Source organism: Oncorhynchus mykiss, chromosome 5 (assembly GCF_057628025.1).
Source record: "Oncorhynchus mykiss isolate SJ-2025 chromosome 5, ASM5762802v1, whole genome shotgun sequence".
In the NCBI taxonomy this organism is placed as follows: Eukaryota; Metazoa; Chordata; class Actinopteri; order Salmoniformes; family Salmonidae; genus Oncorhynchus; species Oncorhynchus mykiss.
Genome location: NC_143026.1, coordinates 76,957,897 through 76,985,100, shown reverse-complemented (window position 1 = coordinate 76,985,100; position 27,204 = coordinate 76,957,897). Strand labels below are relative to the sequence as shown.

General features: G+C 42.8%; 1 protein-coding gene across 1 annotated transcript in view; it reads left to right on the top strand.

Moving 5' to 3' along the window:
* The window catches only part of LOC110524577 (carboxyl-terminal PDZ ligand of neuronal nitric oxide synthase protein), a 166,569-nt gene that overhangs the window by 98,046 nt on the left and 41,319 nt on the right, over positions 1-27,204 (top strand). Inside the window, exons 6-7 of the mRNA XM_036978424.2 lie at positions 11,550-11,694; positions 12,462-12,652. Of these exons, the coding sequence (XP_036834319.2) occupies positions 11,550-11,694; positions 12,462-12,652 (336 nt within the window). The remainder of the gene's footprint in view (positions 1-11,549; positions 11,695-12,461; positions 12,653-27,204) is intronic.

Here is a 27,204-nt window from a genome sequence, read left to right as displayed (position 1 = left end):
CTACAAGACCTGCTCGTATTAGAGACAGAGAGAATAGGGAGTACTTTTGGTTTCAAGTTATTTGTTTCTTAAAGGAATTCACAGATCAACAGTGAAAAAGGCCAGACACCACAAGTCAAACAGCATGGTAGAACATTGAGATTGGGAACCTGTAAATCCTTACAGAATTTCCATTACCATTGCACACAGACACACCTCTCCACGTTTGGTCCAGTTAGCCCATTAAGATATCTCTCTCTCTCTATCCCTATCAGTGATGCCAACTTAGCAATTTTGTTGCTAGATTTAGCAACTTTTCAGACAACCCTGGCAACTTCGTATTTCAAACAGCACCTAGCAACAAATGTAGACACTTTAAAAAAAATGTATTTGGAACATTTAGCAACTTTTGAAAAGTGACTCAGATTCAAATGCACGCATTTCCATGCTGTTGCCTGTGCTAAGCTCGTGCACAGGCAACAGCAGGCCAGCAGCAATTTCAGCAAATTGCAAATCATTGTTGGCTGACTGCAGCAGCAGTAGTATGCGTTCAACGAGATAAACCCAATGAATGTAGTTGGTCACGACTGTTTGATCTTGAACAGAACTTACAACATCAATTAACATGTCTCAATCAAAATTGTACAGAAAAGAGTGGGAGTCTGTACCTGAATTAAAATTGTGGCTGAAGCCAGTAATTGGGGATGATTGTCGGGCATACTGTGCGTACTTCAAATCAGATATGCTTGCAAAAATGTATGACATCAAAAAACATTGTGCAACAGCAAAGCATATAAATAAATCAAAACTGTACAACCCCACAACGCAGTCTACATTACCACAGTTGGTTAAGAAAGTGGAGAACTGCAAAAGTGCAGAAGCTACTATGGCAATGGCCATTGCGGAGCATTGTTCGCTGCTAGCATGCAACCATGTAGGTATGGCTTGCAAAGCTGCCTTTTCAGATTCTGTGGCAGCAACAAACTTCCAAATGCACCAAGTGCATAGAAATGATTAGGGGAGTACTGGCTCCTTATTTTCTGAAAAGTGTAACATCAGATGTGGGGGATGAGAAGTTCAGTCTCCTTTTGGATGAGTCCATTGATGTCAGTGTCTGGAAATACCTGGGTGTGGTGATTCGGTATTTCAGTGCTAAAAAAAGAACCATTGTGTCCATATTTCTCGGGCTGGTTGAATTGGAGCGGCGTAATGCCAGATCAATAGCAAAGGCGGTAGTTGAGTTTCTTCAGAAGTGTAACCTTAAAAAAGAGAATCTTCAGGGTATTGGCACTGATAATGCGTCCGTGATGACCGGGGTGCACAAGATTTTAAAGGAAGAATGTGCATTGCCCAATTTGGTACTCATCTGCTGTGTGTGCTATTTTTTACAATTGACTGTCAGTCCAGCATCCAAAGAAACCATCCCTAGGAGCGTTGAGTACTTAATCAGGAAAATCTACAACTGGTTTTTGATTTCCCCAAAACGGCACGAGGCGTACAAAGCAGTGTATGCCACCATTAATTGTGGCCAGAAACTCCTGCGGATTACCAAAGTGTGTGCCACACGTTGGCTATCGATTGAGCCTGCGGTAACTCGTATATTGAGCCAGTGGAAAGAATTGAAGCTCCACTTTGAGTTGACAAAGGCCAGTGAGCATTGATACATGGCGGATGTGCTCCACACCATGTACATGGGCAAGACCAACTATGTCTACCTGACATTCTTGAAATCAATCCTGTCCGACTTACAAGTTGCAGTGAAATCATTTGAGGGAGAGCAAACGGATGCTGTCAAGCTTTTTGACAATCTGGTACACTTCTTAACATCAATTTGCAGCAGAGTAGTCAACTCTATGGCAACAATTGATGTCCTGAAGGATTCCATTGATGGACATCTCCGTCCATCTCTATACCTTGGGTACCTTTTCTGTTTAGGTGGGATTCACTGAAAATACAGTCGAGTTTTGGAGTGAAGTGTGTGACTACACGGACTCTTCCGGGTCAAGTCCATTTGAACAACTGTGCAAAGCTGCACTCGCTGCCCTCTCCTTGCCACACTCAAATGCGGAGGTTGAACGGCTGTTCAGCCAAATGAGTGTGGTTAAGAAATTGAATGTCACTGCACACTCTCAAATCCATACTCCTGGTGCAGTATGGAAGTAAGCTGTCTGGTGATACCTGTTACCAGCATAAACTACCAAGTGAAGTTTTGCAGCAGTTTGGCACCACAGCAGCGTACAGCTTTAAGGCCACTCCATCCTCTACTGCTGTTTCCAGCTCCGTGACAATGCAGTTGGACAGTGAAGATGAAGAGGATTTCCTTGCCAATCTATGATTCATCATATTTACAGTACGTATGCAAGGAGTGGACTTTCTGGAACTGGCGGAGACACATAGCTGATGGTGGCAGTGTGCACTGCAGTGTCAACGAGAACAGTGGCAATATCTGGAGGAAACCATTGAGCAGCTAGCCAGCCAAGCAGCACAACAACCTGGAGAGAGCTGCCTAGTCAATAAGATAGCATATATACCTTGTTATTAGCTTGTACCTATTGTTGATCAGTTAGGTAGCATGTTAACTAACTACCAATACTCTGCTTCAAACTATAATTGTTCAGAATGTGTAGGTTTACTAGTCAAAAAGAAAATAAATAAAATGTAATTGTTCAATAATGGGTAATGTGTAAATGTTCAATAATTCAATGTCTTGTGTTTAAAAATAAAAACATCGGATCATGTAAAATGTGTTGTGTTTATATTACTTTTACAAATAAAAATATGTGATAATAAACAAACAAATGTCAAATCATATTTTTCACCGAGATGGCCAGTCAATTTGAGTAACGTTATTGTGTATTCTACGTAATGACGGCATCACGCAATGACATCACAATGTAATTTAGCTACTTTTAGCAACAAATTGACAGGCCCCTAGCAACTTCCCCTGAAAATGAGTTGGCAACACTGATCCCTATCCCCTTTTCTGTTATTGTCTCTCTCTCCATTCCTCCCTCTCCTGGACTCTCTAAAGTTGGATGTTTTGGTGCCGCTAGGGCAGTTCAGACAGCTGGTTGATTACTTATTTTATTAAGGAATGTTTGTTTTTCATGACTTCATAACTTTTGTAAGTTACTTTTCATAAATGCTTTATTGCATTGGAATTGTAAATATTGGGAATTTGTATGATTGTGTTGCAGGGCTCCCTTGTAAAAGAGGCCTTGGTCTCAATGGGATTTCCCTTTTTAAATACATTTTAATAAATACAAATAAATTCATCCCTCCCTCCTCTCAAGCTGTCCTCCTGTGGACAGTTTAAAGCAGTGTAATTAACGAGGCTGTCTCCATCACAGACAGTTAAACGAGGGGGAGACCTGCAGGGAGAACCCATTAGAGACCAGAGGCCTGGACTAATGGGAGACTGACTTGTGTGTGTCCTTCCTATCCATTGCCAGTTGCCACTCTCTGCCAGTCTCAGACACGGGCCCTGGCATAGCTTTGGGCGTCCATCACCCAGGATACAGAGCCAGCAGGTGGCTAACATTATTTGACCATGCAAATACTCACCAATCTGGCTACATTTTTTTAATTAATGAATCTGATAATTCATCTTCAAAGACATCCTCTTATTCATTCCCCCTGCCATTGTTCAGAGCAGTCACAGTTGCACCCCAGCCCCGTCTGTTTTAATGACTGTCTGAGAAACTGTTGAGCCATAATGGCTGTTAATTGGCAGGCTGAATTGGAGGGAAAACACCTTGACCCAGAACAAAGGCTTGGCAGTTAGAGAGACTGAGAGAGTCATTATGACACACTAACTTTAGGGGGCTGTTCTACTGCTGGTCCTTTATCTGGGTTTACAACTCTAACAATGCTAACGATGGTAGTACTGCTGGTACTTAATATGGGCTAATGACTAACAAGGCAAATGGTGCTAACAATGTTAGTGCTGCTGGTCCTTAATCTGGGCTACACTCTTCCAAAAAATAAAATCCTTATAGAACCAAAAAGGGTTCTGTCGCTTGCTTCACATATGGTAACCCTTAAAGTTCTTCACTGAACCAAAATGGTTCCATGTAGAACACTGAATGTTGCCATTTATTATGGCATTTTTAGCTAAGAATATAATTTCATAAACAATTAAATAATGGACTAATAATACCAGCATAGGTTTTTGGACTGTATTGTCATTATATGCAAGCATAGTTTGTAAATATGCACTGGTGGCCCACATCAACTCTGGCTGACTTCAATACAATACATCTTTGTCCATTAGTTATAGAGAACAACAAAAATGTGTCTTCTGCTCCATTCTCTCCGGGATATTCTGTAATACCGGTACTGGCTCTGTTTTCAAACCCCACTGATACTCTGTAATCCAAAGGTTAGTAATGCTAACAAATACATGTAAAATCCCATAGAGAATGCTAACTAAATGTTAAGCACATTGCAAACATTTTGTACAGTTTCTTATCTAATAGATACAAGTGTAGAAGTAACTCAAAAATGCTACTCAGTTTGCTGCTTGTACAAAACAAATATTAGGCAGCAAGTCTCTTAATCCAGAACGGGATTCTCTGCTGTTGCCAAGTGAATGCTTGATTTAGGAAGAAGCTAAATGTCAGGAATTGTGAAAAACTATACATAAAAAAAACATAACTATTATATATATTTTTAATGTTTATTTAACTAGACAAGTAGGTTAAGAACAAATTGTTATTTTCAAAGACGGCTGAGGAACATTGGGTTAACTGCCTTGTTCAAGGGGAAAATAACCTTTTTGTTTTACCTTGTCAACTCAGGGATTTGATCTTACAACCTTCTGGTTACTAATTCAACACTCTAACCACTAGGCTACCTGCCACACCGACTGTTGGTTGGCGGAAGTTTACATACACCCTAGTGAAATACATTTAAACTCAGTTTTTCACAATTCCTGACATTTAATCAGAGTACAAATTCCCTTTCTTAGGTCAGTCAGGATCACCACGTCATTTTAAGAATGTGAAATGTCAGAATAATAGTAAGAGAGAATAATTTATTTCAGCTTTTATTTTTTTCATCACATTCCCTGTGGGTCAGAAGTTTACATACACTCAATTAGTATTTGGTAGCATTGCCTTTAAATAGTTTTACTTGGGTCAAACGTTTAGAGTAGCCCTCCACAAGCTTCCGACAAAACGTTGGGTGAATTTTGGCCCATTCCTCCTGTCAGAGCTGGTGTAAATGAGTCAGGTTTGTAGGCCTCCTTGCTCGCACGCGCTTTTTCAGTTCTGCCCAAAAATGTTCTATAGGATTGAGGTCAGGACTTTGTGATGACCACTCCAATACCTTGACTTTGTTGTTCTTAAGCCATTTTGCCACAACTTTTGAAGTATGCTTGGGGTCATTGTCCATTTGGAAGGCCCATTTGCGACGAAGATTTAACTTCCTGACTGATGTCTTGAGATGTTGCTTCAATGTATCCACATAATTTTTTCCCTCATGATGCCATCTATTTTGTGAAGTGCACCAGTCCCTCCTGCAGCAAAGCACCCCCACAACTTGATGCTGCCACCCCTGTTCTTCATGGTTGGGATGGTGTTCTTTGGCTTGCAAGCCTACCCCTTTTTCTTCCAAACATAACAATGGTCATTATGGCCAAATTGTTATATTTTTGTTTCATCAGACCAGAGGACATCAATCCAAAAAGTACGTTCTTTGTCCCCATGTGCAGTTGCAAACCGTAATCTGGCTGTTTTATTGAGGTTTTGGTGCAGTGGCTTTTTCCTTGCTGAGCAGCCTTTCCGGTTATGTCGATATAGGACTTGTTTTACTGTGGATATAGATACTTTTGTACTTTTGCTGTTGTTCTGGGATTGATTTGCACTTTTCGCACCAAATTACGTTCATCTCTAGGAGACAGAACGCGTCTCCTTCCTGAGCGGTATGACGACTGCATGGTCCCGTGGTGTTTATACTTGCGTACTATTGTTTGTACAGACGAACATGGTACCTTCAGGCATTTGGAAATTGCTCCCAAGGGTGAACCAGACTTGTGGAGGTCTACCATTTATTTTCTAAGGTCTTGGCTGATTTCTTTTGATTTTCCCATGATGTCAAGCAAAGAGGCACTGAGTTTGAAGGTAGGCCTTGAAATCCATCCACAGGTGCATCACATAGCTTCAAATAGTATTTTCTGTAAAAAGTTTTGGTTTGCATATTCATCCCTACTTTTGGTTGTATTCCTTCTAACCATTAAAAAAAATATTGTATACCTTTGACAAATGATGTCAATTAGCCTATCCGGAGCTTCTAAAGCCATGACATATTTTTCTGGACTTTTCCAAGCTGTTTAAATGCACAGTCAACTTAGTAAATGTAAACTTCTCACCCACTGGAATTGTGATACAGTGAATTATAAGTGAAATAACTTTGTGTCATGCACAAAGTAGATTTCCTAACTGACTTGCCAAAACTATAGTTTGTTAACAAGAAATTTGTGGAGTGGTTGAAAAATTAGTTTTAATGACTCCAACCTAAGTGTATGTAAACTTCCGACTTCAACTGTATATATACATTTTCATTTTCTTACGTTACAGCCTTATTCTAAAATTGATTAAATTATTGTTTTCCATTATCAATACACAATATCCCATAATGACAAAGTAAAAACATGTTTTTAGAAATTTTTGCAAATGTATTAAAAATAAAAAACAGAAATACCTTATTTACAGTATTCAGACTCTTTGCTATGAGACTAGAAATTTAGCTCAGGTGCATCCTGTTTCCATTGATCATCCTTGAGATGTTTCTACAACTTTATTGGACTCCATCTGTGGTAAATCCAATTGATTAGATATGATTTGGAAAGGCACACACCTGTCTTTATAAGGTCCCACAGTTGACAGTGCATGTCAGAGCAAAATCCAAGCCATGAGGTCGAAGGAATTGTCCGTAGAGCTCCGCGACAGGATTGTGTCGAGGCACAGATCTGGGGAAGGGTACCAAAAAATGTGTGTGGTTTTGAAGCTCCCAAAGAATAAAGTGGCCTCCATCATTCTTAAATGGAAGAAGTTTGGAACCACCAAGACTCTTCATAGAGCTGTCCGCCCGGCCAAACTGAGCACTCGGGGGAGAAGGGCCTTGGTCAGGGAGGTGACCAAGAACCCGATGGCCACTTTGACAGAGCTACAGAGTTTCTCTGTGTGGATGGGAGAACCTTCCAGAAGGACAACCATCTCTGCAGCACTCCACCTATAAGGCGTCTATGGTAGAGTGGCCAGACGGAAGCCACTCCTCAGTTAAAGGCACATGACAGCCTGCTTGGAGTTTGCCAAAAGGCACCTAAATGCAACATCATGCTGTGGGGACGTTTTTCAGCAGCAGGGACTGGGAGACTAGTCAGGATTGAGGGTAAGATGAATGGAGCAAAGTACAGAGAGATCCTTGATGAAAACCTGCTCCAGTGCGATCAGGACCTCAGACTGGGGCGATGGTTCACCTTCCAACAGGACAACGAACCTAAACACAAATCCAAGACAACGCAGGAGTGGCTTCGGGGCAAGTCTCAATGACCTTGAGTGGCCCAGCCAGAGCCCAGACTTGAACCCGATCAAACATCTCTGAAGAGACCTGAAAATAGCTGTGCAGCGACGCTCCTAATCCAACCTGACAGAGTTTGAGAGGATCTGCAGAGAAAAATGGAAACTCCCCAAATACAGGTGTGCCAAGCTTGTAGGGTCATAGACTTGAGGCTGTAATCGCTGCCAAAGGTGCTTCAACAAATTACTGAGTAAAATGTCTGAATACTTATGCACATTTTATATTTTTATTTTTAATACATTTGCAAAAATTTCAACCTGTTTTGCTTTGTCATTATGGGGTATTGTGTGTAGATTGATGAGGGGGAAAAAACAATTGAATACATTTTTGAATAAGGCGGTAATGTAACAAAATGTGGAAAAAGACAAGGCGTCTGAGTACTTGCCGAATGCACCGTATATAACCTTTTTTAGTAAATGGTTCTTTAATCTCATCTTTTTTCTGTGTATAGACTCTAACAAGGCTAACAATGCTAGTGCTGTACCTACTATTGATTATACACGGTTGTGAATGTAATCCTGGTGCAAGGAAAAGGCTGTGTGAATGAAATTGTGTGTGTGGGGAGTGTGTGCGAGCGCAAGGCAGTGTGTGAATGGAAATGTCCTCTGCCTCTCTCTGCTCGGCCGAATAGAGAGCCAATCGTTCAGACTGCAATGCTACCAATGTCACACACTCTTGTCACAATCCATCTCTGTCTAATCTAAGGGTCTCAAACATACAGGGGTGGACGCAATATACTTTAAAATGACAAAAAAAAGAATCAAAACTGTGTAAAAATTATACAGTTTCTTGACTTTGTACAGCTCACTTATAACCACTGAAAACAAAGCTAGACTATGGATAGAGGACTATTATTTGCACATTTTGACGGTGAGGAAATGTAACACATTTTCAGCGCGGTCCTCCGGACCTCTTTGAAGACCAGGTGCGGCCCCCGGTGCAATATGAGTTTGACAACCCTGGCCTAATCCATCATGTTCATTTATGTAATTTAGTAGACGCTCTTATCCAGAGCGACTTACGGTAGTGAGTGCATGCATTTTCATACTGGTTCCCCGTGGGAATCGAACCGTGGCATTGCAAGCACCATGCTCTACCAACTGAGCCACACGGAACCACAGACGCACATGCACCACACATGTACGCACATGTTACGCCCCTGAAAAAGGGGAGAAATAATCACGAGAGTGATACGATCTTGTTTTCTCAATGAGAACTTTTAGTGCAAATATTTTACAAAAGTAACACGTTTTACAGAACAACAGATCTACAGGAAATAGATAGTTTTTAGGGTACAAGGCTTATTCAAGTCACAACAGTATACACTGTAATTCACTGAAACAGATACTAATTTCAATATAACTGTCAAGCACAAAGCTTTAACTCAGTAAACCATAACTCAATTTATCAACAGGCAATAAAGTGTTTGAAAAACCATTATACAAATAACACCGCAAAATATCTTATTAACAACGCACATGTTTATTCACAATCGACATAAAATGGCAGCTACTCTCAGTACGATGCTATTCTTCGCTGCAACCGAGCAGGGCAGCTGTATTCATTGATCTGGCCAAGGCTTTCGACTCTGACTCTTTCGACTCTGTCAATCACCACATACTCATCGGCAGACTCGACAGCCTTGGTTTCTCAAATGATTGCCTCGCCTGGTTCACCAACTACTTCTCTGATAGAGTTCAGTGTGTCAAATCGGAGAGTCTGCTGTCCGGACCTCTGGCAGTCTCTATGGGGATGCCACAGGGTTAAATTCTTGGACCGACTCTTCTCTGTATACATCAATGATGTCGCTCTTGCTGCTGGTGAGTCTCTGATCCACCTCTACGCAGACGACACCATTCTGTATACTTCTGGCCCTTCTTTGGACACTGTGTTAACAACCCTCCAGGCAAGCTTCAATGCCATACAACTCTCCTTCCATGGCCTCCAATTGCTCTTAAACGCAAGTAAAACTAAATGTATGCTCTTCAACCGATCGCTGCCTGCACCTACCCGCCTGTCCAACATCACTACTCTGGACGGCTCTGACTTAGAATACGTGGACAACTACAAATACCTAGGTGTCTGGTTAGACTGTAAACTCTCCTTCCAGACCCACATCTCCAATCCAAAGTTAAATCTAGAATTGACTTCCTATTTCGCAACAAAGCATCCTTCACTCATGCTGCCAAACATACCCTTGTAAAAATGATCATCCTACCGATCCTCGACTTCGGGGATGTCATTTACAAAATAGCTTCCAATACCCTACTCAACAAATTGGATGCAGTCTATCACAGTGCAATCCGTTTTGTCAACAAAGCCCCATATACTACCCACCATTGCGACCTGTACGCTCTCATAGGCTGGCCCTCGCTTCATACTCGTCGCCAAACCCACTGGCTCCATGTCATCTACAAGACCCTGCTAGGTAAAGTCCCCCCCTTATCTCAGCTCGCTGGTCACCATAGCATCACCCACCTGTAGCACGCGCTCCAGCAGGTATATCTCTCTGGTCACCCCCAAAATCTATTCTTTCTTTGGCCGCCTCTCCTTCCAGTTCTCTGCTGCCAATGACTGGAACGAACTACAAAAATCTCTGAAACTGGAAACACTTATCTCCCTCACTAGCTTTAAGCACCAACTGTCAGAGCAGCTCACAGATTACTGCACCTGTACATAGCCACCTATAATTTAGCCCAAACAACTACCTCTTTCCCTACTGTATTTATTTTATTTATTTATTTATTTTGCTCCTTTGCACCCCATTATTTTTATTTCTACTTTGCACATTCTTCCACTGCAAATGTACCATTCCAGTGTTTTACTTGCTATATTGTATTTACTTTGCCACCATGGCCTTTTTTTGCCTTTACCTCCCTTATCTCGCCTCATTTGCTCACATCGTATATAGACTTGTTTATACTGTATTATTGACTGTATGTTTGTTTTACTCCATGTGTAACTCTGTGTCGTTGTATGTGTCGAACTGCTTTGCTTTATCTTGGCCAGGTCGCAATTGTAAATGAGAACTGAAATAAAAAAATATATAAAAAAAGGGCTCATATTGCTCTCTGCAAACTTAACTCTAACTTCCTCAAGATGTTACTAAGACACACCTTAAACACTCTTGACATGCTAGCGAGTTATTACATTTTAATGACTCTTTTTGTTCATCAATAACGTACCCGGAAAAAGGGGAGAAATAATCATGAGAGTGATACGATCTTGTTTTCTCAATGAGAACTTTTAGTGCAATGAGAAAAGACCGCGATTTCCCCGGGAACTTGGGTGGAGACCAGAGCAATCGATCTTAGACTCATAGATTAAGACCATTTAGTAGATCACAGATTTAAACATTCTTTCCTTCCATTAGGCACCACAAAATAAAGTAATCAATATAACGTTTACACATTCCTCTCACAATTCGTACCCTTTGTACGCTTGATGGATTTTTACTTTAACACAATTATATGAATGTTATCAATCTCTATCAACTAATACTGAATGCATGATCTTTTTAACCTTAGATGTTTTAAGATCCTCACATACTTTGAACTTACTAATACTTTTTAATGTATAACAGGCTATGAGTATTTCCTTTTACCTGTCACACACACACACACACACACACACACACACACACACACACACACACACACACACACACACACACTCATCCTGTCCAGTCATTCTGATTGTGGTGTGATGAAGTGTTCTTGGCTACTCTTTGACAACCTCTTATTACCTCCCAGTCGTCCTCCAACTATTTTATAAGAATAGGAATGCTATTGATTTCTTCTGCCTGTCTCTCCCCTTTACTCTCCCTATCTCTTTCTCTGGTCCGAGAACAGTATATTTAATTGAAGGACAGAGAGAAGTCATCCACAGTAGCTCAAAGAACATTGAATAACCACTCTCTCTCTCTCCCTCTGTCTCTTTCCTCCATCCCCTCCTCCCTCTCCTCCCTCTCCTTCGTCTATCCTCTCCAGTCCCAGGCCATGCGTATCGTGCGGACGGTGGGCCAGGCGTTCGAGGTGTGTCATAAACTCAGCTTGCAACACACACACCAGAACGCAGATGGACAGGAGGACGCAAACAATGACAAGACCTGCAACGAGGAGTCCACGCTCTCAGGTGAATATACACACACACAAACACACTCCTGATTGAGTGTAAGAGACCATTTGAGAGGATAGCATCACAGATGAGTCAGTCTATAGAGAGAGACTGTGCCTGTAGAACAGAACAGTGGTGGGAGGACTGGCTCTAGTGACTGCTGCGTCCTTTTATAGGCAGATGAGCCCACAGCACCCACGCTCACACATACACACAAACACACCCACACACACACATCTGCATTGACCCCCCTTTGCACCAAATCTTTTGACTCATCACATTTATTCCTTGTGTTATTATCTTTCTATTATTTTTCGATGTTTCTCTCTGCATTGTTGGGAAGAGCCTGTAAGTCAGCATTTCACTGTAATTCTACACCTGTTGTTTACGAAGCATGTGACTAATACAATTTGATTTGACACACACACGCACATGAGAGCTGATCCCAGCTCTCTCTGTCTGTCCCACTAGTGTAAGCCTCAGGAGCCTCTGAGCACAGCCAATGGGCTTATCTGGAGTGTTAATTGTCAGAGCTGAGAGAACAAGAGAACCACTGGAGAACACCTTAATGAAGCTCCTCCCCTCCTGCCCCCTCTTTTTTTTGTCATCCTTCCTCATCTTTTGGTGTAGCAACTTTCAACAAAATACCTCTGAGTCCTCTCCCCTCCTCTCATGTTTTTATGTTTCTCCACCTCTTGTGGTGTAGCAACTTTTTTTCTAGCAACGAAGTCTGTTACGCCATTGGCCCTCCTTCTGACAATGTGTTGGTGTGTTCGTTCACTCAGCCCGGGAGTTAACAGGAGCGGAGAAGTCGGCGGTTGCTGTGGAGACAGACATCGATGCGGAGGAGGCTCCCTTACCATTACCGGACAGTACTGTTGAGGAGTTTAACCGCGGCGTCACTGACCTGGACGGAGTGGATGCTACCGCCAAGACTGACCACACACACTTCAACAATATTGACAACGACAAGAAGGTATGGGGGTGTGTGTATGTGTTTTGGGGGGTGAGGTTGGGGCGTGTTTGAGGGGGAAAGAGAGGAGTGTGGTGCAAGCAAAGCAAGATGAAAGTTCCATAAATAGAGTATTCTAACAAAGTGCTGGAATGAGAGAACACAGTAATTGCTTGTTAGACCAGTTAATACAATATCATTGGTCTATCTACTGTATTGATTGCTTACACCAGGGAATATAATACAATTGGTCAATCTATAGATTTCTTGGACCAGAGAATACTATATATTGTGGCTTCTCTAAAGATGGCTTGAGGAGGCGGAAAACAATGTTGTGTGGCCTATGTATAGGTTGATATGTACTGTGACACTGTTTTTGTGAGTCAGGGAGAACCCACACACACATTAGTTAACACTTCTCTCCATTTCTTCCTAACAAAGACCGTAATTAATTTGCCAGAATTTTACATAATTATGATATAACATTGAAGGTTGTGCAATGTAACAGCAATATTTAGACTTAGGGTTGCCACCCGTTTGATAAAATACAGAGCAGTTCCGTATTTCACTGAAAGAATAAACGTTTTGTTTTTTGAAATGATAGTTTCCGGATTTGACCATATTAATGACCTAAGGCTTGTATTTCTGTGTGTTTATTATAATTAAGTCTATGATTTGATATTTGATAGAGCAGTCTGACTGAGCGGTGGTAGGCAGCAACAGGCTCGTAAGTATTCGTTCAAACCGCACTTTCCTCCGTTTGTCAGCAGCTTTTCGCAATGCTTGAAGCACAGCACTGTTTATGACTTCAAGCCTATCAACTCCCGAGATTAGGCTGGCAATACTATAGTGCCTATAAGAACATCCAATAGTCAAAGGTCTATGAAATACAAATGGTATAGAGAGAAATAGTCCTATAAATACTATATTAACTACAACCTAAAACTTCTTAACTGGGAATATTGAAGACTCATGTAAAAGGAACCACCAGCTTTCATATGTTCTGAGCAAGGAACTTAAACGTTAGCTTTTTTACATGGCACATATTGTACTTTTACTTTCTTCTCCAACACTGTTTTTGAATTATTTAAACCAAATTGAACATGATTCATTATTTATTTGAGACTAAATTGATTTTATTATTTTACTTATTATTTTAAGTTAGTGTTCATTGTTCATTCAGTATTGTTGTAATTGTCATTATTACAAATATATGTATACAAATCGTCCGATTAATCAGCATCAGCTTTTTTTGGTCCTCCAATAATCATTATTGGTATTAGCGTTGAAAAATCATAATCGGTTGGCACCATGCATTGGGGAAGGTAGCGTTTTCCTGGCATCTGCCAAACCAATATTAGTCCGTCGGACTGCCATATGGTGCATGATTCATCACTCCAGGGAACGCGTTTCCACAGCTCCAGAGTCCTATGGCGGCGAGCTTTACCCAACTCTAGTTGAGCTTTACCCAACTCTAGCAACTCTAGCAACTCTTGGCATTGCGCATGGTGATTTTAGGCTTGTGTGTGACTGCTCGGCCATGGAAACCCATTTCTTGAAGCTCCCGAAGAACAGTTATTGTGCTGAGGTTGCTTACAGAGGCAGTTTGGAACTCGGTAGTGAGTGTGCCAACCGAGGACAGAGGATTTTTACACGCTACGTACTTCCCGTTCTGTGAGCTTGTGTGGCCTACCACTCCGCGGCTGAGCCGTTGTTGCTCCTAGATGTTTACACTTCACAATAACAGAACTTACAGTTGACCGGGGCAGCTTTAGCAGGGCAGAAATTTGATGAACTGACTTGTTGTAAAGTCACTGAGCCCTTCTGTAAGGCCATTCTACTGCCAATGTTTGGCTATGGAGATTGCATGGCTGTGTGCTTGATTTGATACACCTGTCAGCAATGGGCATGGCTGAAATAGCCAAATCAAATTTATTTTAAGTGGTGTCCACATACTTTTGTATATATAGTGTACAGTCGTGGCCAAAAGTTTTGAGAATGACACAAATGTTAATTTTCACAAAGTGCTGCCTCAGTTTGTATGATGGCAATTTGCATATACTCCAGAATGTTATGAAGAGTGATCAGATGAACTGCAATGAATTGCAAAGTCCCTCTTTGCCGTGCAAATGATCTGAATCCCCAAAACACATTTTCATTGCATTTCAGCCCTGCCACAAAAGGACCAGCTGACATCATGTCAGTGATTCTCTCGTTAACACAGGTGTGTGTGTTGACGAGGACAAGGCTGGAGATCACTCTGTCATGCGGATTGAGTTCAAATAACAGACTGCAAGCTTCAAAAGTTGGGTGGTGCTTGGAATCATTGTTTTTCCTCTGTCAACCATGGTTACCTGCAAGGAAACACGTGCCGTCATCATTGCTTTGCACAAAAAGGGTATTTACAGGCAAGGATATTGCTGCCAGTAAGATTGCACCTAAATCAACCATTTATCGGATCATCAAGAACTTCAAGGAGAGCGGTTCAATTGTTGTGAAGAAGGCTTCAGGGCGCCCAAGAAAGTCCAGCATGCGCCAGGACGTCTCCTGAAGTTGATTCAGCTGCGGGATAGAGGCACCACCAGTACAGAGCTTGCTCAGGCATGGCAGCAGGCAGGTGTGAGTGCATCTGCACGCACAGTGAGGTGAAGACCTTTGGAGGATGGCCTGGTGTCAAGAAGGGCAGCAAAGAAGCCTCTTCTCTCCAGGAAAAACATCAGGGAGAGACTGATATTCTGCAAAAGGTACAGGGATTGGACTGCTGAAGAGTGGGGTAAAGTCATTTTGCCTGATGAATCCCGTTTCCCATTGTTTGGGTCATCCGGAAAAAAGCATCCTGAGACCATTCATGTGTGGGGTTGCTACTCAGCCAAGGGTGTGGGCTCACTCACATGAACACAGCCTTGAATAAAGAATGGTACCAACACGTCCTCCGAGCATCTTCTCCCAACCATCCAGGAACAGTTTGGTGACAAACAATGCCTTTTTTCAGCATGATGGAGCACCTTGTCATAAGGCAAAAGTGATAACTAAGTGGCTCGGGGAACAAAGCATCAATATTTTGAGTCCATGGCCAGGAAACTCCCCAGACCTTAATCCCATTGAGAACGTGTGGTCAATCCTCAAGAGGCGGGTGTACAAACAAAAACCCACAAATTCTGACATACTCCAAGCATTGATTTTGCAAGAATGGGCTGCCATCAGTCAGGATGTGGCCCAGAAGTTAATTGACAGCATGCCAGGGTGGATTGCAGAGGTCTTGAAAAAGAAGGGTCAACACTGCAAATATTGACTCTTTACATCAACTTCATGTAATTGTCAATAAAAGCCTTTGACACATATGAAATGCTTGTAATTATACTTCAGTATTCCATAGTAACACCTGACAAAATATCTAAAGACAATGAAGCAGCAAACTAATATTTGTGTCATTCTCAACTTTTGGCCACGACTGTATATATGGAGCATTTACTGTTTTATTCAGGTTTTTCAAGTGCTGGTGCCAAATCATGCATTCCAATTTCTTGTTTAGCTCGTAATGGACACATATTAAAAAAAAATTGGAGGTTGTACTGATTATGATGAGCTAATGCTAAGTTATTTGCCAGCTATGTGTGGCGCCATGTTTGTTGACATAATACAATGCGTTTTGGCTGTCAGACCAAAGATGTTATAACAAAATGAGGTGAAGGGATGGTTCACTCGACTGACTTATGGTGCTTTCAATACAACTGGGAACTCTGAAAAGAATACGAGGTCAAATCATGATGTCAGTGATCTTTAGGTTGGAAAGTCGGAGCTCTAGAAAGAGACTGAGTTGTATGACCTTTCAAAACAATTTTTCCCAGTCTGAGCTCTTTTTTTTCTCCAGAGTTTCCAGTTGTCGTGAACATACTGAAATCGGAAGTTGTAGATTTCTGAGTTCCCAGTTGATTTGAACGCAGCATCAGATTGTAACTATGGTACCTCAGGGTTGCCAGCTCAGACCCCCTTTCCATGAGTTGTATTTTTATTTAGCTTATCAACTTCTCCTGTGTTTGCCCCCCATTTATTGTTAAATCCCCCATCATAGTAATATTTCCTGCATCGTATGACCCTAAGATACCTTCCCCCATTTCTATCCTCCATGGACTTGAAATCCCCCCAAAACCCCTCTGAAATGGTTTCAACCATATCTGGCAACCCTGTTTAGCTTTCACGCTACAGTTAGGCTAGGCAGTAGGCTTGTATTTGAGGTGATGATAACATTTTATTTGCTTTGTGATTTGTCAAGAACTGTAAACGACTTGTCAAGTCATGTGCTCCGGTACTTGTACACACTGTAACAAATACATCAAAGATTTCAAATATGCTGCTTTTCCTTCACTCTGCGCTCCAACTCATCCCAAACCATCTCAATTGGGTTGAGGTTGAGTGATTGTGGAGGTTACTACATGATTCCATAGGTGTTATTTCATAGTGTTGATGTCTTCACTATTATTCCACAGTGTAGAAAATAGTAAAAAATAAAAACCCTTGAATGAGTAGGTGTGTCCAAACTTTTGACTGGTACTGTATTTGCGATGGTACACAGCAGGGACCACTCAACAATGATTACAAATATGTAATCGTACGCATCAAATGGTTAAAGATAGAGTTATGTCAGCGGCGTGTTCAAAATGGATCAGATTGGAAACAACACGGTGTGAAATCGCTACAGCAATAGAGGGTTAGGAAAGGCCTTTGCTCACCCCCTTTATGTGTGTGTGTGTGTGTGTGTGTGTGTGTGTGTGTGCGCACATGATGGATTACACAGAGATGGATTGGGACGGGAGTGTGTGACATTGGTAGTAGAGGTGTGTGTGGGTGGGGGAAGGGGGTGTACTTCATCCACTGTGGGTTTTCTGGAAGCTCATGAAAGGAAATGAGCCAAAGAGCTTAAGGTCTATTTTCTCCTGTCAGGTCTCATTCATTTGACGAAGCCTTTTACTTCCAACCGCTCCTTGGTCGCAGCCACAAATCAATCCAAAGACATCATGTGAACAACTTGAAAGACACCAAGGCTAGTGTTGTGGACTAAAGGCACAGTCCGTAGGTTCTGTGAAATGGAAACCTACATTTGAGTCAAAAAAGGATATTCATATGATAGGTAAGATATACAAAACCTTGCAGAGCGCCTTTCTAACAGACAATCTCTTGTAAACTACTGGAACCAAGACTTAAAAATAACTGATATTGGCACAAGATGGAGGTCATACTGTTAATCCAGTATAAACTAATGTATTGAATGTATTACACAAGAGACAAAATTCACAAATGCTACAGCACAATGGCAGAGTCATGTCTTAAGTGCAAAACTAACAATGACTCAATAGTCCATTGTGCTATTGTGTATGTTTTTTCGCGTTATTTGTAACTTATTTTGTACATAATGTTTCTGCCACCGTGACTTATGACCGAAAAGAGCTTCTAGATATAAGGACAGCGATTACTCACCCCGTACTGAAGAATACTTTCTCTTCAACGGGTCAGAAGGGAAGGATTTACTTCAGACGAGATGAGAGATGGAGGTGCCTTGTAAAAGTGATGTAAAAGAGATGGCGGTATCGAGGACGAAGGTCCAGGGGCCTTGTAAGGATCTGTCGCCGAGAGGGCAATCTACCTTTACCATTGGTTTTATTAGGCAACGTACAGTCAAACGATAATAAAATAGACAAACTACGATCACCTATATCCTACCAATGGGACATTAAAAACTGTAATATCTTATGTTTCACCAAGTCGTGGCTGAACAATGACATGAATAACGTACAGCTGGCAGGTTTTAATTTTTTTCGGCAGGATAGAACAGCGGCCTCTGGTAAGACAAGGGGTGGCGGTCTGTGTATATTTGTAAACAACAGCATGAAATCTAAGGAAGCCTCAAGGTTTTGCTCGCCTGAGGTAGAGTATCTCATGATAAGCTGTAGACCACACTATTTATGAAGAGAATGTTCATCTGTATTCCTCGTAGCTGTCTATATACCACCCCAAACCAATCCTGGCACTAAGACCGCACCCAATGAGCTGTATACGGCCTTAAGCAAACAGGAAAATGCTCATCCAGAGGCGGCGCTCCTATTGGCCGGGGACTTTAATGCCGGGAAACTCATTCGTTTTACCTCATTTCTACCAGCATGTTAAATGTGCAACCAGAGGGAAAAAAACTCTAGACCACCTTTACTCCACACACAGAGACCATAACCACAATTCTATCCTCCTGATTCCTCCTTACAAGCAAAAACTAAAGCAGAAAGCACCAGTGACTCAGTCAATAAGAAAGTGGTCAGATAAAGCAGATGCTAAGCTACAGGACTGTTTTGCTAGCACAGACTGGAATATGTTTCTGGGATTCTTCCAATGGCATTGAGGAGTACACCACATCAGTCACTGGCTTCATCAATAAGTGCATCGATGACATCATCCCCACAGTGACAGTGATACGTACATACCGCAACCAAAAGCCATGGATTACAGGCAACATCCGCACTGAGCTAAAGGGTAGAGCTGCCGCTTTCAAGGAGCGGGAGCTTATAAGAAATCCTGCTATGCCCTCTGACGAACCATCAAACAGGCAAAGCATCAATACAGGACTAATATTTAATTGTACTACACCGGCTCCAACACTCGTCGGATGTGTCAGGGCTTGCAAACTATTACAGACTACAAAGGGAAGCACATCCGCAAGCTGCCCAGTGACACGAGCCTACCAAACGAGCTAAATTACTTCTATTCTCATTTCGAGGCAACACTGAAGCATGCATTAGAGCATCAGCTGTTCCGGATGACTGTGTGATCACGCTCTCTGTGAGTAAGACCGGTCAACATTCACAAGGCTGCAGGGACAGACTGATTACCAGGACGTGTACTCTGAGCATTTGCTGACCAACTGGCAAGTGTCTTCACTGACATTTTCAACCTGTCCCTGGCTGAGTATGTAATATTAACAGGTTTCAAGCAGACCACCATAGTCCCTGTGCCCAATAACACTAAGGTAACCTGCCTAAATGACTACCAACCCGTAGCCCTCATGTCTGTAGCCATGAAGTACTTTGAAAGGCTGGTCGTGGCTCACATCAACACCATTATCCCAGAAACCTTAGACCCACTCCAATTTGCATTCCACCCCAACAGATCACGCAATCTCAATCGCACTCCACACTGCCCTTTCCCACCTGGACAAAATTAACACCTATGTGAGCATGCTATTCATTGACTACAGCTCAGCGTTCAACAACATAGTGCCCTCAAAGCTCATCACTAAGCTAAGGACCCAGGGACTAAACTCCTCCCTCTGCAACTGGATCCGGGCTGCCCCCAGGTGGTAAGGTTAGGTAACAACACAACCCCCATGCTGGTCCTCAACATGGGGGCCCCTCAGGTGTGTGTGCTCAGTCCTCTACTGTACTCCCTGTTCACTCATGACTGCATGGCCAGGCATGACTCCAACAACATCATCAAGTTTGCCAATGACACAAAAGTGGTAGGCCTGATCACCAAGAATGATGAGATGTGTGGTGCCAGGACAACAACCTCTCCCTCAACATGATCAAGGCAAAGGAGATGATTGTGGACTACAGGAAAAGGAGGACCGAGCACGCCCCCATTCTCATCGACGGGGCTGTAGTGGAGCAGGTTGAGTGTCAAGTTCCTTGGTGTCCACATCACCAACAAACTATCGTGGTCCAAACACACTAAGATAGTTATGAAGAGGGCACGGCAAAGCCTATTCCCCCTCAGGAGACTGAAAAGATATGGCATGGGTCCTCAGATCATCAAAAGGTTCTACAGCTGCACCATCGAGAGCACTGGTTGCATCACTGCCTTGTATGGCAACTTCTCAGCCTCTGACCACAAGGCACTACAAAGGGTAGTGAGTACGGCCCAGTACATCATCGGGGCCAAGCTTTCTGCCATCCAGGACCTCTATACCAGGTGGTGTCAGAAGAAGGCCCTAAAAAACTCCAGCCACCCTAGTCATGGACCGTTCTCTCTGCTACCACACGCAAGCGGTACCGGAGAACCAAGTCTAGGCCCAAGAGGTTTCTAAACAGCATCTACCCCCAAGCCATAAGACTTCTGAACAGCTAATCAAAGGGATACCCAGACCCCTCTTTTACGCTGCTGCTCTCTGTTTATTATCTATGCATAGTCACTTTAACTCTACCTACATGTACATATCACCTCAATTACCTCTACTAACCGGTGCCCCCAGACATTGACTCTGTACCGGTACCCCCTGTATATAGCCTCCCTATTGTTATTTTTATCATGACACAAGGCGAAACCCAGATGCAGACACAGGAGACAGGTGGTTGAGGTCTTACAATATTTATTAATCCAATAGGGTAAGGCAAGAGAATGGTCGTGGACAGGCAAAAGGGTCAAAACCAGTTCAGAGTCCAAAAGGTACCGAAGGGCAGGCAGAATCAAGGTCAGGGCAGGCAGGATGATCAGGCAGGCGGGAAAGCTGGTTGACTTGTCTAACACACAAGATGAACTGGCACAGAGAGAAAGGAAACACAGGGATAAATAAGCGACATCTGGAGGGGGTGGAGACAATCACAGGAACAGGTGAAACAGATCAGGGCATGACAATTTTACTGCTGCTGTTTAATAATTTGTTACTTTTATTTTTAATGTTTTATCTTTTTTTTCTTAACTTCTTAAAGCATTGTTGGTTAAGGGCTTGTAAGTAATCATTTCACTGTATTTGGCGCATGTGACAAATACGATTTGATTTGAGTTTGATGAGCAAAAAAAACAATTAAATACATTTTAGTATACGGCTTTAACGGAACAAAATGTGGAAAAAGTAAATGGGTCTGAATACTTTCCCGAATGCACCGTAAAATGTACTTTTAATCCGTCTGCCTGCGTATTTCAACACATGGCATATGAGGGTGCAGAGAGATACCCAATGGGTTGGATGAAACTTTTCTCATCAATCATCTTGAGAAAACGTATACTTCAAAACTGGAAATAAACCAATCAACACAATGGAAAGGTCAAATGCTTTATTATCTAAATGTTGAATGTGCGTGGGTGACAGAGAGAAACAACATGGTCCAGTTTGAGAACTATTGGACTCAGTTTTGTTGGGTTGTTTAGATTATACTACTGGTGTCCCTGAACTCTGTTCTGCTTTGCTCTGCTGTGATCTAGATGTGAGTTGTAGAACAAACAGCTTCGAGGCGTGCAGTCTGTTTCTACTCAACTCTTATCCTCCCCTCTCCTGTTTGGATGCCTGCAGGTGTGTTTGAAAGCAAAAGTGTGTTTTAGTGGCGCATACTGCTTACACTGCTCAACAGATGGCCTCGGAAACTATCTACAGCAGGAGATTGGGATGCTACTGCTTGCTGTCTCTCTCTCTTTCTCTCTCTCTCTCTCTCTTTCTCTCTCTCTCTCTCTCTCTCTCTTTCTCGCTCTCGCTCTCTAACATTCTCTCTCTCTCTCGCTCTCTAACATTCACTCTCACTCTCTAACATGCTCTCTCTCAAATCAAGGGGCTTTATTGGCATGGGAAACATATGTTAACATTGCCAAAGCAAGTGAAGTCTCTTACTCACTCACTCTCTCTCTGTTTCGCTCTCTCTCTTCGCTGTATCAGTAAATAATTCAAAGTGCCAACTTTTCAAAGACTATTATTGTTTTCACCTCATAACTGAAGAATCAGGAAGGTGAGGTGTTAAGTGTTCAGTGGTGTGTGTATGTGTGAATAAATGATGGTCGTGTGTTTTTCACCAGTGTCTAACCTGAACAACTTCAGAAAAACAACCACTTAGCCTGATATCCATTAACTACACAAACACAACACTGAAACATAAACTGTATATGTGTAGCAAAAGTTTAAATGTGCTGCTAACCGGTAAAATGCTGTTTTAGCCTCACCTCTCCAAATAGTTGGCATTTGCCAAATCCTGTCATAGAAATCATCTGTCATGAATAATGTCTTCACTGATTGGATCAGCTCTTCACTGACAAACTCTCTCTCCCTGTTGCGCCGCATAGATTTACTATAGTAACACTAGAGCCTGCTCATTGAAACACTGTCCTTGGAGGCTCACTGTATCAGCTACCGTATATAAACATGGCCACAGGCATAGACAGTTCTGAGGGAAGAGACCCCTTAGTATTAAGATTAAGAATATACACTCCTCTGCTGCACGCACGGGCACACACACACACAACTCTCCCCTTCCTCCATTACCCCAGGTCTAGAGGCATTGACCTGTCTGTGCTTAGTCGTACTGAACAGGCCATTAATATCAGTCATCAATAGTAATGTCACAGACACAGATAGACACGGTTCTTTATTTATGAGGACAGAATACAGATAAAAACCTGAATATCACACCACTGTATATGCTGAGTTTTTCACCCTCGACCATTTCAAGAGTGTATCAAGAATGGTCCATCACCCAAATGACATCCAGCCATTTTGACACAACTGTGGGAAGCATTGGAGTCAACATGGGCCAGCATCCCTGTGGAATGCTTCGATACCTTATGGAGTCCATGCCCTGACAAATTGAGGCTGTTCTGGTGGCAAAAGGGGGGTGCAACTCAATATTAGGAAGGTGTTCTTAATGTTTGGTACACTCAGACGAAATGATTAAAGATACTGCAGTAATTCTATAATACGATGCACTTAGGATAGTCCTATTATGGCAGTGACTGTTTGAGTTTCATTGTGTGTGTGGTTTGGTTTTTCTATCCTTGTGGGTAGTAAATGAGGACAATTCAAACAAGTGGGGACATTTCGCAGGCCCCCACAAGGAAAAAGGCTACTTTAGGCTTAAGGGTTAGGTTTATGGTTAGAATTAGGGGTTAGGGTTAGAATTAGGGGTTAGGGTTAGAATTAGGGGGTTAGGGTTAGAATTAGGGGTTAGGGTTAGATTTTGAATGGCAATACATTTTTGTGTCCCCACAAGGATAGTGAAGCAAATGTGTGTGTGTGTGTGTGGGTGGGGGGGCTGCTCTGCCTGTCATCTCGGCTGTATTACATAATCTGTGCTCCTGCCTTCTCAATCCACGTGCAGGGCTCTCAGCTTGGTGCTCTCCATCACAACAACCCTACACGCGCGCGCACACAGATATTTCCAATCCTGTCTAGATTGTGCCTCCAGAGAGCAACTGTAGTTAGTTGGCAACAGTGCTGATGGTTCGTGTTTCACTAGTCTTTAGTTCGGTAGGCTAACACATTCAGGCGACCAGGTTTAAAACTAGTCGGTCACAAACTTGTGGGGAGAGAGATAGATGGCTGGAGCTGAGTGTGCCTAAACTGGTACAAGGCATGGTTATTTTGCATGTTGGAAAATATTTCCTGTATCCAGAGGTTTCTTCCTGTCCTGGATGGTTGCCAGGATACAGGAGGGAGTGACACTTCAGAGGTCCTTTGTTGTTAACTTCCTCCCCCGTTCCTCCCTGTTCCAAAATAGCCTGTAGCTCCTAGCGCTCTGTGTGGATGAGCTTCTCTTATCCCCTATCACACACACACACACACACACCACTGGCATCCCTCACCCAACCCCTTATCCAATCCTACCTAGCCCCACTCCATTACCCCCTAGCCCCTGCTACTCTGCCATATGCATTCACACACACACTCTCTCTCACACAGCTCTCTCACAGTTATGTGGGTGGATCCATGGTAGATAGCAGAGAGCAGCTAGTGTAATCACTGCTAAGGGACCAGGGAGCCAGTCTTCCTTCTCTGTCTCAGGGGTCCATTGCTTCATCTCTCGTTCTTCTCCTCCCTCCCTTCGTTGGGCTGTGTTGCTGAGTGGATGGGGTGGCAGAGAGATGGATGGGCAGATTACTGCGGCTACAAAGGACATCTGAGGGGACTGGGTGGAGTAAACACACACACACACACACACATACACACACACACACTGCCTTATTCACAGCTGCTGTTACAACACTAGCCCCAGACCCTTGACGGGTGCGTGTGTGTGAACTGAAAGACAGAGGGCCATAGCACTTAAGGGCTCTCAGGACATCCATAGTCAGGGAGGGAGACTTGGAATGGAACATTTTTTTTTTTTTTTTTTTTTTAACCTTTATTTAACTAGGCAAGTCAGTTAAGCACCAATTATTATTTACAATGACGGCCTACCCCGGCCAAACCGTCGCGACGTTGGGCCAAATGTGTACCACCGTATGGGACTCCCTATCACGACCGGTTGTGATATTGCCCGGGATCGAATCAGGGTCTGTAGTGACACCTCTAGCACTGAGATGCAGTGCCTTAGACTGCTGTACCACTCGGGAGCAATGGAACATGCAGTTCGACCTCTGAAGGGAAGGAGATGAGTGCACTTCAGTGTTCTCTGAAAGGAGGGAGTGGAAGGGAACATGTAGTTTGACCTCTGAAGGGAAGGAGATGAGTGCACTTCAGTGTTCTCTGAAAGGAGGGAGTGGAAGGGAACATGTAGTTTGACCTCTGAAGGGAAGGAGATGAGTGCACTTCAGTGTTCTCTGAAAGGAGGGAGTGGAAGGGAACATGTAGTTCGACCTCTGAAGGGAAGGAGATGAGTGCACTTCAGTGTTCTCTGAAAGGAGGGAGTGGAAGGGAACATGTAGTTTGCTTCAATGTCTACTGTGAAGGGCATGACTGTCTCGTATCAGGACATCTGATCTCCCCTTTGATGGGGCAGAAGTGCCCTACATGTGCTGCAGATAGGGTGGAAGGGAGCAGGGAGAGAGTGGGTAGCATCTACAGCATGTTGAATTCTTAGTAGATATTGCCTTGATATTGTTTTGACATTGAAGTGTGAACTTAGAGACATTTGTCATGTAAAAAAATATTTGGGAAGTGTTTTGTAGTTGTAAATCGGCTCAGAACACGAACTTCAGACCCCATTTTCTTCTCCTCGTTTGTTTACTTGTCTGAATAAAAAAATGCAAATGCTGTTTCCATCCAAATTGGGACCAGATTGCTGTAAACACATTTGGCATTCACTGCATACGGATTGTTGTTTTCGCTGTCTGTTGAGTTAAACACACTTGGAAGGCTGTGGATCAGACACTGTTTGAGAATCTAATCTTTATTCAGTATGCCTGTTAGTGTGTTGTCTTGTTAGAACTGCTTGGTGAATGTGTCTGTACGTGCGTGTCTGTCTGTCTCTTGGTGCCTGTGGTGCATAGTACAGCCTCAGGCAAAATGAAGCTGGGTTGTATTCAACACATTGGTCTCTCTGCTGCCCTCAGTGTGTGTGGTTCAGAGTGCTTTGACTGAATGTGTTGGTATTTCACTATTAACCAACAGAGGCCAGAGGGCCATTGTTCAAAAACCACAGGTTTCATGTATTTCTCCCCAAGGCGAAATACATTTCTCCCCAAGTCAACACACCCTGAAATCCCGATGAATAACAACAATTCACTCGCTACCCATCTGCTTTCTTCAAATATACAGTACAAATCTACTGACTGTTTCTTCATAGGAAAGAGTAAAGGCGCTATATCTGACAACAAGGGTATTGAATAACCTCTACTGTGTCTTTGTTAGTGTAGCTTTTCAACTACTCATCGTACTATATGTGTACATGACTCGTCACAAAGCTCTGCTTGACTGAGAGGGATGGATGGACACCTTTATGGGAACTGACAGGAAGTGTCTGTCTCTCTACCATTCTCTCTCTGTCTCTCTCCTTACCATTCTCCCTCTTTTTCTCTCTTCTGTCTCACTCTCTCTTTCAATCTCTCTCTCTCCCTATCACTCTCTCTCTCTCTTTCTCCCTCTCTCCATCTCCCCTTCATATTCTCTACCAACGTAATGTCTCAGTGTAGTTCTTCCGACCAATACAGCCGTTTTCTCTCTCTCTCTACTTCCCAGCGCCCCTAACCATTACACATGTATTATATTAACCTCTTCACTTTCCTCTTTACTCCTACTCCCATTATACCACTGACAGTTCTCTATGCAAAGGTACTTAGCAGATAAAATACATAAACTAGTCTGTCTTGGAGCTGACAGCCAAGGTATTCTTTTCATCTTCAAACTACTGCAATTATTCTGATGAGATGGCAGGTCTACCACTCTCTGAAACGACTGTTTTAGTCACCATGGTTACAGATATGGGAGACCTGGTCTCTTTAAAGGAGATATTTTCCACCAAGCTGTGTATTGTGAATCATGTTGTAGTGTCGCTTTGACAATGTCTGTCTGAAAGAAACCATAATTTGTTATTATTATAAACAGTACAAAGATGTGTACTTCACTTGATGAAATCACTACACGCACATACACACACACACACAAACAGACATACACATGTATCTACACACACACACATACACACACACACACACACAGCGTACTAGTTTCACTGTTCATCATTAAGTCATGAGCGTAAACAGCCTGTCTGGTAATTTTCCCATTAAGCTGTAGATCAGACAGCGACACACCATCACTCATCCACTGGCCCAGTGGGGGTACAAACCTTGAGTTGTCTTTCTTTATTTCCCACACTAATCAATCTCTATCAATCAATCTCTCTCTGAACCCCAGCGATTGCCGGATCGAATCCCAGTGCTGGCGGGGAGTGAGCTGG